General features: G+C 44.1%; 1 protein-coding gene across 1 annotated transcript in view; it reads right to left on the minus strand.

The window, feature by feature from the left end:
* The window catches only part of kat6a (lysine acetyltransferase 6A), a 133,484-nt gene that overhangs the window by 21,522 nt on the left and 97,369 nt on the right, over positions 1 to 14,593 (minus strand). The window contains exons 9-11 of the mRNA XM_033013861.1: positions 12,117 to 12,232; positions 5,944 to 6,085; positions 4,376 to 4,537 (exon numbers count right to left, since the gene is read on the minus strand). Of these exons, the coding sequence (XP_032869752.1) occupies positions 4,376 to 4,537; positions 5,944 to 6,085; positions 12,117 to 12,232 (420 nt within the window). The remainder of the gene's footprint in view (positions 1 to 4,375; positions 4,538 to 5,943; positions 6,086 to 12,116; positions 12,233 to 14,593) is intronic.

Consider the following 14,593-nt stretch of genomic DNA (forward strand, 5'->3'; position numbering starts at 1 on the left):
ATCATCCATATTCTGTGCTTCGACTAATGTAATGTACAGGAAGGAACTGAAGAAGGCTCTCCGTGGATTGTTGCCGGAGACGGAGGAGGCACAGGAAGCAAAAGCGTGGTCGCCGATCCGGACTACTCGCTAGGCTAAGGCAACAACCACATAAACCACCGCTACCCAGCATCATTCTCACCAACGCCAGATCCATCACCAACAAAATGGACGAACTAAGACTACAGGTCGCCGCAAACAAATTCATCGCGGACAGTTGCATTCTGCTAATAACAGAGACGTGGCTACACGCACTTGTACTGGACGGAGCCATTGAGCTAGCAGGCCACACAGCATTTCGCTGGGATAGAAACAACGAGCAAAGGAGGGGGGTTATGCATCTACGTTCACAACAACTGGTGCACAAATACCACAATCATAGACAGACACTGTTCTGCTGATTTGGAGTACCTGATAGTTAGATGCAGGCCTTTCTACCTTCCACGTGAGTTTACCGTGGTCATAGTTACAGCTGTGTATATCCCACCGGATGCTAATGCTAGCATAGCCCTAGGCTACCTCCATAGCGCTATCAGCAAACAAGAGAACACCTACCCCAAAGCAGCCCATATCATAGCTGGTGATTTCAATCACGCACTTAAAATCAGTTCTCCCCAAGTTTGAACAACGCATCAAATGTGCAACCAGGGGAGAAAATACATTAGACAAGGCCTACTCAAACATCAAGAAGGGGTTTAGAGCCACACCACTACCACACTTAGGCCAGTCGGATCACCTATCCATTCACTTAGCACCAGCATACACCCCCCTCAGGAGAAAAGCTCAACCCACCACCAGGACTGTTAAAACCTGGCCTGAAGGAGCTTCCTCACAGCTACAGGACTGCTTTGAAAGGACAAACTGGGACATTTTTGGAAATCAGGACTTGGAGGAGTACACATCCACGGTACTCTTTTACATCCAGAACTGTGTTGACAACGTCACCGTCGACATACTCATCCGGGTGTACCCCAACCAGAAGCCGTGGATGACAAAAGAGGTCCAAACTCTCCTCAAGGACCGCAACACCGCCTTCAGGTCTGGCGACAGAGCCCTGTACAGCGCTGCTAGAGCCAACCTGAAGAAAGGCATCAGGGATGCCAAAGCGGCCCACAAGAGGAAGATAGAGGACCACTTTAACAACAACGATCCACGGCGGGTGTGGCAGGGCATCCAGCACATCACCAACTACAAGCCCAGCAACAGTACGATGGCCGACGGCCACGCCTCACTGGCAGAGGAGCTGAACTGCTTTGCTCGCTTCGAGGCAGAACCAGAAGAGCTCGTCACCATTCTCCCACCAGCCCCTAACAACAACAACTACACCCTCACTGTGCAGGAGCATGAAGTGAGGCGGGTGCTCAGGGAGGTGAACCCGAGGAAGGCTGCCGGCCCGGATGGCGTGACAGGAAGGGTTCTGAAGGAATGTGCAGACCAGCTCTCCAAGGTCTTCACGAAAATCTTCAACCTGTCCCAGTCCAAATCCATCATCCCACCGTGCCTGAAGTCTGCCACAATCATCCCACTACCAAAAAAGCCTGTTATCAGCGGCCTTAATGAATACCGACTGGTCGCTCTCACACCAGTCATCATGAAGTGTTTCGAGAGGCTGGTCCAGCAGCACATCAAATCCAGCCTCCCGCCCACCTTCAATCCACACCAGTTTGCCTACAGAGCAAATAGGTCCACTGAGGATGCCATCCGCCACTGCTCTTCACACTGCACTGACCCACCTCGAACACCAGGGGAGCTATGTGAGGATGCTTTTCATTGACTTTAGCTCCGCCTTCAATACCATCATCCCCAGCAGACTGGTCACCAAACTCATGGATTTAGGACTCTCCCAACCCATCTGCCTCTGGATCAAGGACTTTCTGTCTAACCGCCCCGACCGTCAGACTGGGCCATCACCTCTCCACCCCCATCACACTCAGCACCGGCTCCCCACAGGGCTGTGTGTTGAGCCCCCTCCTCTACGCCCTCTACACCCACGATTGTGCCCCCGCCCACTCCACCAACACCATCGTCAAGTTTGCGGACGACACGACTGTGGTTGGACGTATCTCAGGAGGAGATGAGACAGCCTACAGGGAGGAAGTCCAAAGACTGGCAGCGTGGTGTTCAGACAACAACCTCATCCTAAACACCACAAAAACAAAGGAAATTATCATAGACTTCCGTAAGAACAGTGCAGCCCCCAAACCCCTATTCATCAATGGGGACTGTGTGGAAAGGGTCTCAGACTTCAGATTCCTGGGCACACAAATCACGGAGGATCTCTCCTGGACTACAAACACCACGTCAAGAAGGCCCAGCAGCGACTCTACTTTCTGAGGATCCTCAGGAAAAACAACCTGGAGGAGAAGCTGCTGGTGTCCTTCTACCGCTGCTCCATCAAGAGTGTGCTGGCGTACTGTATAACCACATGGTATGCCAGCTGCTCTGCAGCGGACAGGAGAGCCCTTCAAAGGGTCATCAACACCGCACAAAAAATCACTGGCTGCCCACTGCCCTCCCTGATGGACATCTTCAGCTCTCGCTGCCTTGGCAGGGCAGCCAACAATCTTCCCACCCTGGACACAACCTGTTCCACCTGCTGCCCTCTGGCAGACGGCACAGGTCTTTCAAAACTCGCACAAACAGACTCAGAGACAGCTTCTACCCCATAGCCATACTTAAACTTAACAATGCAAAATAAGAAATAACACTCACATTCAACTGAATGGTTCTACCTCAGCTGCTGTTGTTATTTATCTGTAATTTTTTTTAATATGTATATATTTTTACCTTTTCTTATACATTTAAAATTGCTCTTGTGAATCGCACCGTGGGATTGACTTTTAAATTTCGTTGTACCATGTGCAATGACAATAAAGAGATTCATTCATTCATTCAAGATGCTGGTTTAAAAAGAGTTTCCCTTTCTCCTGACTCTCAGTCTGAAGAAGAGTCTCGACCCAAAATGTCACCTATTCCTTTTCTCCAGAGATACTGTCTGACCTGCTGAGTTACTGTAAATTACTCCAGCTTTTTGTGCCTGTCCTGTAATGTATCTTCATCTCCCTTAATAACATGCTCCAGGGTTCTTCTGTTCCTCCACATCTCTCAGTATCTTCCCATTGATTACATAGTCCCACGTCTTGTTTCACTTTGCTGAATGCCTCACCTCACACTTTTCTGGATTAAATTTTATTCCCCCTTTATTTGCTACATGACGAGACTATCTACATCTTCCTACATTCTAAACCTCGCTGTCAACTATACAGCCAATATTTTATCAACTGCTAATTGTTTTATCATACCATGTGCATTGAAAAAGAGTCGGAGTCATTCAGCATCGAAACATGCCCAACTTGCCGTGCCAACCAAGATGACCCATCTACACTAGTTCCACCTGCTTGCGTTTGGCCCATATCCCTCTAAACCTGCCCTATGGTTTCTAAATCTAAATGGAATCTAAATCACCATTAATATAAAATTCAAAAGGCAAAGGGGCTGAGCACTGTGGCCTCTCTCACCGTTAATAGCGTTTAGTCACAAAAGCACCTGTCAACTTGTGCTCTTTTCTGTAGGACTCCTGTCACTGACTCAAATTTGCTGCTCTCCTTCAGATCCCATGGGTTTTCGTCATATTTAACACACTACTTATAGAACAATGTCAATAGCCTTGCTAAACTCCAAGTAGACTGCATCACACGTTGCCCTTGTCAACTCTCGTTTCCTCCAAGTCAAATTAACAGGCATTTCCTTTATAAATCCAAGCTGACAGTCCTTGAATATCCTGTGCCTTTCTGCATTTAGATGTATGTTGCTTCCTAAATACAATACAATACAATACCTTTTATTATCATTTGAACCTCACATGAGGTTCAAACGAAATTTGGTTTCTGCAGCCATACAAAAAAAAGAACCAAGACACACACCAATTCAATTCACATAAACATCCATCACAGTGAGTCCTCCTGTGTGTGACGGTGAAGTTAAGCTAACTGGCCTGTAGTTACTCGGTTATTCCTTTTAAAATAAAACATTAGTAGTTGTTCAGTTCTCTGGAACCACTCATGTAACCAATGAAGCTTGGAAAATGGTCAGAACCTTCGATGTGCCAATGAGGTCCGTGGAACAATGAGTAAAACGGTAAGTTGACAAATTGAGCTACGACACAGTACGCAATACAGAAATGGTTGCAGAAAATTGTAGAGCTTGATGATAGAAATTCCACTGACAAGCACAAGATGATAACCAGAATTGAAAATGTCTTCTGAAAATGAGGAGAAATAATCACCACAAATCCTGTTGTCCTGCATTTTTCAAAGACGAATTTTAAAATACTCACCTTAGAAAAGTAGCCCACGAGATGACAGCCCTTGTTGTCGTTTTGAGTCAGGACATAGAAGAGAAAGGGCTCCACATCATAATACAAGGTCTTATGGTCAAGGAAGAGCTTGGCCAGTAGGCAAAGGTTCTGACAGTATATGGTGCTGATGTTCCCATCCACCTATAATCAATAGACAATTGATAGAAAAAATGACTTTATAGACATTATAAAACATTTTAGAACTCTGCATTACCAAAGTCAGTAGTTCGTCAACATCGAAAAGACGAGCATCTAATCTTCAAGAAATAATTGTCATTTGAAGGACGACAAGGGGAGAGAAGATGGTGAAAAAAAAAATGGTTACGGAGGAAGAGGGGTACCAGGCTAAAAGTGCATCTTGGAAGGAATCACTAAAATGTTTCCCACAGATCGCAGAATAATACCGCACAGGAATAGGCCCTTCAGCCCACAATGTCCGTGCCAAATGTGATGCAACGTTAAATGACAATTTTTGTAGCTGATTTCTCATGAAAAGAAAGCAAACCAAATAGAACACAATCCTTGTACTTGAAAAAGGTTCACAGTTTAATTGAGGGGAGAGTTTTGATTCTACAGTGCAACAAAGCAATGTAGACACTAGGAACTGATGATGCTGTTAATAAATAAGATACAAGAAATGCTGGTGCACCTCAGCAGGTCAGGCAGCATCTCTGGAGAACATGGATAGGTGACATTATGGATTGGGATCCTTCAGACTGATCGCAGTTGGGGGGGGGGGGGGGGGGGAGAAAGCTGGAAAAGAGGTGGGGGCAGGACAAAGTCTGACAGGTTAACAGGCACAAAATGGTGGAGTAACTCAGCGGGATCATCTCTGGAGAAAAAGGTAACGTTTCGGGTCGAGGCCCTTCTTCAGTCTGAAGTGTCCCCTATTCCTTCTCTCCAGAGATGCTGCCTGACCCGCCGAGTTAAGATCCTGTCCCACTTTCACGACCTAATTCACGACCTTTTTTACTCATGGACATTTTTCATCATGCCAGAAAAAACGCCCCGACCTACTTGATGCCACGAGTACCTACGACTAGCATCACCTCCTGCTACGACCTCGTGAAGACCATGCTGCGAGTATGAGTCAAGGGCAAACTCGGCAGAGGTCATGAATTAGGTCGTGAAAGTGGGACAGGCCCTTTAGTCCAGTATTTTGTGTCTATCTTCAGTGTAAACCAGCATCTACAGTTCTCTCCTGAATAGGTGGATGCAGGTGAGTAGGTTTTTCTGATTAGCAGATGGTTGGACAAAGGCCAGAGATGAACAGACAAAAAGTGTTAGATAGCAAAGCAGGGCCATTCAAGTTGTGTTTTTATGTGACATCAGTTTAGTTTAGAGATACACTAACTTTTCTCAAGACAATTACAAAGCAGCGTTGTTGTATGCCTGGAACCATGGGAATATTACCCGAAAGCCCAAACAAAATAGTTTGCGATACAGTTAACTTGATTGTCAAGCTGTGTCATATTCCGACCTCTGCATTATAATGCACTTACACCATGGCAGGCCGATTTCATGGAAGTCAAATGCCTGAAACTTACTTCAAACACAGAGATGTTGTCTTTCCTGTAAATCTCATTTGCTGGTGGGTGAAACCAATTGCATTTCCTCATGTGTTGTTGCAAAATACTTTTGCTCTTCATGTACTTGAGGCAGAATTCACAAAGGTATAACTTCGGCAGCCTGCACGAGAGAGAGAGAGAGAGAGATGCATGGATAAGGATACCACCGAAAGAAAAACACGCTCAAAAACAAATGCCAGCCTTCCCCATATCCCCATTCCCATCGGGCAAAAGGTACAGAAGTGTGAAAACGCGCAGATTCAGGGACATAGAAAATAGGTGCAGGAGTAGGCCATTCGGCCCTTCGAGCCTGCACCGCCATTCAATATGATCATGGCTGATCATCCAACTCAGTATCCCATACCTGTCTTCTCTCCATACCCCCTGATCCCATTAGCCACAAGGGCCACATCTAACTCCCTCTTAAATATAGGAATGAATGAATGAATGAATACGTTTATTGTCATTGCACAATACTGTGCAACGAAATTCCATTACATCTCCTCCGGTTAAAAAAAATACAAACACGACAACCATTAACACATATGTACACTTATTAGTAAAAAATAAATAGGTATTTTAAAAGAATTTAAAAGAATTTAAAAGAATTTGGCGGCATTTCTTGGAATTACATTTTGCTTCCCCCCAGCATTCTCTGTTGGAATTTAGCTCTTTTATCGCACATGGGTAGAAACTATTTTTTAGCCTTCAGAGTCCTGAATCGCCTCAACTACCTTCTGTGGCAGAGAATTCCAGGACAGTTTCTTCCCTGTTATCCTCAGACAACTGAACCATCCTACCACAACCAGACAGCAGTTCTGAGGTACTATCTACCTCAATGGTCTTTGATCGGACTGTACTGGACTTTATCTTGCACTGAACGTTATTCGCCTGATTCCCTTCATCATGTAACTGTACACTGTGGATATCTTGATTGTAATCATGTATTGTCACTCCGCTGACTGGTTGGCAGGCAAGCAAAAGCCTATCACAGTACCTTGCACACGTGACAATAAACTAAACTAAACTTAAACTCATATCGCCACTTGCTGGTGTTAGGTTTTACTCGCAGACCCACAGAGAATGTTCGGACACATATCTCCCGCCAGCTCACCCAGAGTAACAGCTGGTATATTGAACAAATGCAGATTAACCACCACAGCGCCTCCTGGCGTTCCCTCTGTGCCACCCCGATGTAACATCTTACATTGACGTTAGCAACCTGCTACAAAGTTGGCCCTGAGTCATGGACTGTAGAAGCCTATAGGCACTGTGGTGCAGGTAAATCAGACTAGGATTCATGTACAGTTCTGATGACTACACTTCGTTATACCCCAGCAGAAGAGAACACTCTTGGAGATGGGAAGTGGAATACACCCCAGGGAGCAGAGTGCAGCCTCAAATTAATTTGACGAGTGTGCAGTCAAAAAAATGTATAAAATCCTCAAATTTAATCAATGTCATAATTTTATTTAATCCCAAACCAAATGTGAATAAAATCCCAGAGATTACTGAGGGAAAGAAATCCAAAGGGTGAGAAAATGACTTAAGGGCCTGTCCCACTGCACGAGGTAATTCAAGAGCTCTCCCAAGTTAAAACAAAAATTAAACTCGTGGTACGTACGTAGAATGTACGTAGCGGGTACGTCGGAGTTTGGGATGTCTCTTAGCGGTTCGTAACGCAGGCACTCGGGAAACGTGGTAAGCTCGTGAAGACTCGTCAACATTTTACAACATGGCTATTACCGTAATTCTCCGAGTTCCAATCAGGGGAAACTCGGGAGAACTCTTGAATTAGCTCGTACAGTGGGACAGGCCCTTTAGAGCTCTCAGAACCATTTTAATGGTGAATTGAATTGTCAAAGAATGTAAGTAGGATTGCATTTGTACCCTGCTTAGCACGACCTCAGTTGTTGTAGACTCCAGTCCAGAAACCTCACTGAAGATTAAAATAATAATCTGTGTGGAATGCCTCTTGCTGAGCTGGGAACTGCTCATTGACATGCTAGGAAATGGGCGGGCTGGGATCCTGGCACAGAGCCTGTTTGCTGCCAACAGATCGCACAGCAATGAATGGCCCAACAGCTCAGTGAGGAGAGGCTGATATTGAGCCCAGGAGGACAAGCGGCATGGTACCTCAGCCTCAAGATGCCACCCACCTGCACGAGGGTCAATGGCCAATTAATCGTGCAATCTGCACACCTTTCGGGAGGAAACCCGAGCACCTGGGATATCCCCTTGTGAGTTTGGCGAGAACCTGCAAACTCCACACAGACAGCAACGTGCAAACTCCACACGATCAGCCCCCCCCCCCCGCCCAAGGATCAAAATAGGGTCGCTGGAATCATGAGGCAGCGACATAAAGTGTGGAACCATCTAAAAAAAAAGAGTGAATGTACTTAATGGAAGTGCATACATGCAGTCACTGCCAACAGTGAGAGGCAGTGAGCTCCATGGAAAAGATAATATGCTCATATTCACCAAACACAACTTAACAGGCACACACTGTAGACAATGCAAACGACCCTACAATGCAGGACTAATTTCTTCGCAGCAGCTGCAGATTTTTTTAAATACTTCTGCCACCCAAAATGGCTAGTTCTGCATCCTATCTTCAAAACCCAACTCTTATTAGCAGTGTGTCAGGTCAGAACTATTGAAATTTCCGATGGTTCAATATATTTCTCTCAGTAAACGCATTCTGCAAACGTGTGACTATCATCGTTCCGTGCAGACCCATTTCTAGAATGATCTCGTTTAAGCAAAGATCAAACAAATTCTATATGGAATAATTACAGCGTAGAAAAAGCCAATGTAAGAGGGTGGCAAACTGGACAGAATTTATTCAGCTGAAGAGACACGATCTAACACACTGTTGCAAGCCGCCATTTCAGGACAGCGAAACAATGACCACTCCACTTCCACTTGACAAGATAATTTTACTGCACGTTGACCATCTGTGCTCCTGCTAAGAGTCAACATTCTGTGCCAGCCTGATCAGCCTGTTGGTACTTAAGACAAAAATCACTAACTCCCTGGCCTTATTTCTGCACGAGACTGTTATTCTCTTTCCTCGCCTCCGTTCTGCCATCACTGGATACTATAGGTGGTGCTTGCTGCCCAGGAATAAACTAAGAGTCAATACTCTGAAGAATAAATGAAGGGATTAAATCGAGAAGAAAATCGTCCCACATTAAAGAGTATTGGTCCAAGTGCAAATTTTTATTTTCCCCAAAACAAATTGGTTCAATTTAATTAACTACACTAACTGATGACACATTAAAGCAGTGATATCAAGGACAGCAGACAGCGCTTGCTTTGACGATATCAACTGATAGAATGGCCATTTTTGCATGTTAAAGGCATGATTTGCTGTAATACGGCTGGGAGCTGCAATTCATTAGTTACACCACTATCCACTAATGGGCACAATCAGTACAGCAGCATACTTCGATATTGAAAAAGGAGATCTCAAGCTAATTTAACCACTCGGTTGTGTCTCTTTGATTTAATGGGCTCTATACCTTATTCCAACATAAAATGCATTGGAGCTTTGATGATGAGCCTCATTAAAGCACATCGCAATGGACAAACAGAAAATGTGCGACAAGGGATTGGAGTATAATGAGGTAAATGTTCAGTGTTCAGGGTAATGAAAACCATCAGTATTGTATGTTTAAGTGGTAAGATCATGAATTCCTGAGAGTGGGATTTAATTTGAAGTGCTGAAATCCAACATTGAGTAAGTGGCGAGTGGCTTTATCACAGCACGGCACAAATGACAGCGAAAGGATTTGGGCCATTGTGCACACCAAGAAGCCGCAGCAGTTTGAACGGTTAAAGCTGAATGAAGAAAACAGCAGCAAACATTGGTAAACAACCGACTCTTTGCCCAATCAGGGCGAGCTTGTAAGATTACTTGGAGCTGAACAATAAAAGAATCCCAGCCCTCAGCAAGGCTTCCTTACTGAAAACAAGAATACACTGGCTTGGAAATCACAAAGCTTGCTACAGGGGGTTGATTTGGTCCCTGCACGGCAACAGTCTTGCGTATCTTATTACATTTGACTGCAAAAAGAACGCTACCTTCCTCAACCCTTCCCTCTCTCCCTCGCCAAACGAGCCGGCCTCTGACATGGTAGATATTGACCAACATCTTAATGCAGCTAGTTTAACCCAAGTGGAACAGAATAATCGAATGCCCTGAGGGATGAATCAATCACTCCTCCACGTAGCCAGAGTGTTTTCAATCTGCTGATTTTAAACAGCCTGCGAAACACACTGAATAACCAAGCACCTGGTAACAAAAAGAAACAGCAAGGTATATATTTCAGAGGAATCAAAATGATTTAATGGAGGAGATTAACAGCGGCTTTCTTCTGAGCAATACATTCAGTGCATGAGACAGTATTTTCTGACGACAACCACTGTGAGATGCTGCATGATGTCATTCAGCTTAATAACAAGGACAAAGTGCAAGCACCATCTGGAGGTTTTTTACCCTGTGATGAAGCCTTAACAATGATCTTCCACATGAGGGATGCGATTCATAATCTTTAGTGTGTGAAGTAATTCTGATCAGTCCTATCATTGACTATGACCACTTTAAAATAATTCTGGGGGCGCAGTACGTATTCCTATTTTTCAACACCCATTATTCAGCAGGTGATCACTGATGCAGAATATGAATCACAGTCCAAATTATCTTTTCATTCTACAATAAAACAGCCAAATAATGTCCTCTATTTCCCCTGCAAATTAGATAACTCGTTCTGCAAAGCTAGCATTTAAATGCATAATGAGATTTTGATACTTGTTTTAACTCACATTCACATTACAAATACTAACAGACTGCGTGATCAGATGTTTCCTTTTAGGTCTTTCCCTCTCCCCACCCCACCCCTGCCCTTCCCACCTTTAAAGAAAGATCATGAACTACTGAACACACAATAAATCAAAATAAAAGGTAGATGCTGAAAATCTAAAATTTAAACAGAAAACATTGGAAACATCCAGCAAGGCAGGCTGCATCTGTGGGAAGAGAAACAGAGTTACGGACCAGTCCCACTTGGCGATTTTTAGGCAACTGCCGGCGACTGTCATAGTCGTAGCAGGTCATCGAAAAACCTGCGACAACCTACGTCATCCTGGCGACAACATACCACAGCACCTATGTCAGGAGAAGTCAAGCTACGCTCATTGGCGTCAAAACCCACTGTTGCCGAAAATGTTTCAACATGTTGAAAATTTAGCGGCGACCAGAAAGACGCAATAACTCTTTGCACGACGGAGGGGACGACTCCCGGCGACCACCGGTGAACATGTGGCGACAAACTAGTCGCCTGTAGTTGCCTAAAAAATCTCCGAAATGCGACAGGCCCTTTAAGGCTTTATAGATCAACAAAGTGTCTTCAACCACGTACATGAACTCTTTTGTTTGCCATAAATGTGGCCTGCCCTGCTGAATGGTTCTAGCATTGTCTGTTTTAAATACATTAACTCGTTTTTCTCTCATCAAAGACCTGTCCTACGTAAGTCACACGCTCATTTTATAAAATTCATCAGGGGTTAACAGTGATTGAACGAAAGCACTCTGTTTTATTTTAGTCGAGTTATTGAGTTTAGTTTATTGTCACCGGGGTTTAGCAAAAATATTTTGTTGTGTGCTAACCAGTCTGCGGAGAGATAATACATGATTACAATCGAGCCATCCACATTGTACAGAGTCATGATTAAGGAAAATAACGTGAAAAACTTTGAGTGTAAGATAAAGTCTCGTAACGTTCGATCAAAGATAGTCTGAGGGTCTCCAATGAGGTAGATAATAGTTTAGGACTGCTCTCTAGTTGTGGTAGGATGGTTCAGTTGCCTGATAACCGGAAGAGATAGTCCCTGAACCTGGAGGTGTACGTTTTCACACTTCTATACGCTTTTCCCGATGGGAGAGGGGAGAAGAGGGAGCTCAGTCCCCCAACGCTTTCACTGTAATAGCTCTGCGCATCAAATCAAGACCACTGATGACCTTCCCCGGACAACACACGACCACCAATGCCTCCCCATTGCAGCAATTGCAGTGGTTAGTTCGTCTTAAACATCTAAATTAGTTTTCAAAAGCCTAAACAAAAAAAAGAGAACGCTCAGACATACTGTACCTGGTATATTCTTGGGGATACGGAGAGGAATACCAGGTCTGGATCTCATATTTCCCAAATTCAATAACAGAAGGTGAGCGGACCTGTGGATCAGGTGGGCCAGTGACTCCAACTTTCTGTTGAGGAAGAGAGCAAGAATATTAAGTATTATAGTTCTTATACATTTTAAAATCCCAGAGGCATTTTTTCATGATTTAACATTTTAGAAAGAATCTGAAAGAACATATAATTCTTCAGCTAAGAGCCAACTTGAACTCTTTGTTTATCTAATGTTAGGCACACAAGTGTTTTCCGTAGAAAAATGTCATCATCACCGTGACTCATTCTGTAAATATACCGAGCCACATTTTCACTCCAAACACGACTAAAAGGCATTAATGCCCGTTTGCTCCTTCTTGTTCTTAAATAAAGGCTTATAAATTAATTATCTCAAGTCGTGGAGTGTTAAAAATATCTTTACAGGATTCTCCAGTGTTGATCTGGCTCTACTAACATGAGAAAGTCCAAGTGTTTTTGATGGCAAACATTTACATGTACAGAAAGCAATGTGAGCTACAATTGTTTTGCTGTTATTCTTCTGCCGCTCCCAGCAGTTGGCTGTGCAATAACCTACGATGGGGCTTCATTACTTTAAGAAACGCTCCCCGTTGTATTCTGGCAGTAAGAAGCAAGGAATATCAGTTGCCATGGAAGAGAAAAAGAATAAAAAGGGAGAACGGATCAAACTTCCCAGTCAGGGACATTTAAACCCTGGTGGAGGTGGTCAATACCAGAGGGATAGACAATAGACAAAAGGTGCAGGAGTTGGCCATTCGGCCCTTCAAGCCAGCATCGCCATTTACTGTGATCATGGCTGATCATCCACAATCAGTACCCAGTTACTGCCTGTTCTCCATATCCCTTGACTCCGCTATCTTACTTCACTGGTCACTGCCTGCCCTTCTCCGTGGATTGTCACCTTGTCGTGGTGGAGAAGCTTTTGTGGGCCTGAGATCCTGAGAGTGATGCCGTCTGGAACTACGCCCCTGGTAGGGTCGAGGGGGAGGTCTCTGTCAAAGAGCAATCCAACCAAGACCTCAACGGTGGAACAGGCGGAGGACGATGGCTGACTTTAGTGGAGCGTCACAACGGCTCGGAAGGCGGATGAAGGCTGCAGCAGAAAAGGGTCTCCCGGTCGTCTTGGACTCCATGCCACTGGATCCCAACCCAGATCTGTCAAGGACCTTGTGGTGGCTGTCTGTGCACCAGTCTCCCCACGTTAAACAGTCACGCGCAGGCGTCCTCCATGAGAGGACAGTCATACTCGCTTCGAGTGACCGCCAATGATCACTGCCTGCCATTCTGAAATATGCTTTGTGCCCTGTGGTTCAGAAGCCTTTGAAGAACATCATAAGCTATTCCAGAACAGCCACATTTAAAAAAAAAGCACCGTCAGAATCCCAACCTGGTATGCCCAGACAAATTTCCCAATAGTTTGGTGGAATGGAAAAATACACATTGGTGCATTTCCCACTGATGCAGATAATGCCTGTTATATTTAACAAACTAGTAAACCTGCAAGTACATAACAGTGAAGGTCTGTTCAGCTCTGAAGTTTTGACAACAACCAAGGTTTCTCTATTGTCCATCCGATGAGTTGTGCATTTTCCACTGCCGAGAGCATTAATTTGCTCTTTTAGTTTTTTTCGAGAAAATGCCATCTGCTAAGCATATTTTTGCAAAGGTGCAATCTAATCTGATTCAAATCCTTCGTATAGATTTAATCTGTCCTTCGTGCAACTTGTGGCCTATGCCACCTGCATTTAGATTTCAAAAAATGCAATGCATCAAGCATAAGTTATTTCAGAAATTCCAATTACATTATAAAACAAGGCTGTAAAACATGGAAATCCTCAAGAAACCCATTGAGCGATTTATAATACTGACACAATCAGATGCAACAAAACTTGTATTAACAGAACACTATTAATATGGTAAAATGTTCACGGTGTTAGAGCCATCACAGAAGATTGGAGCACAAACCATAGAAGGAGAAATTAAAGCTTCTAACCCAAAGCTTGCTCAAATAATTGGATTTTAAGGAAACTTCTGAGAGATTTGGGGAGCTTTGAATGTTTGGACCAGGCCGTTGATGGTGGAATGAAAAATATCAGGGAAGAATTTTCATCTCTTCACTGAAGTCATGTTCCCGATGGAAGATATCTGGATGTTGGCTAAGGGCAAAGTATTCATTTTAGTATTCCTGCTATTTTGCTATCAGCACCTGAGTTTCAGGTAACGACACCAAGTGCTGGCGTAACTCAGCAGATCATGCGGCATCTCTGGAGAACATGAATAGGCGATGTTTCAGGTCGAGGCCAATCTTCAGACTCATGTACCTCCCTCATTTACCACATTCTCAGTTCATATTAATTATGTCAACAGAATGCTTTCTCTTTTTTAATACATTATACATTAAGTTAGATTATTTTGACTTT

The sequence above is a fragment of the Amblyraja radiata genome, chromosome 39 (assembly GCF_010909765.2).
Source record: "Amblyraja radiata isolate CabotCenter1 chromosome 39, sAmbRad1.1.pri, whole genome shotgun sequence".
Lineage (NCBI taxonomy): Eukaryota > Metazoa > Chordata > Chondrichthyes > Rajiformes > Rajidae > Amblyraja > Amblyraja radiata.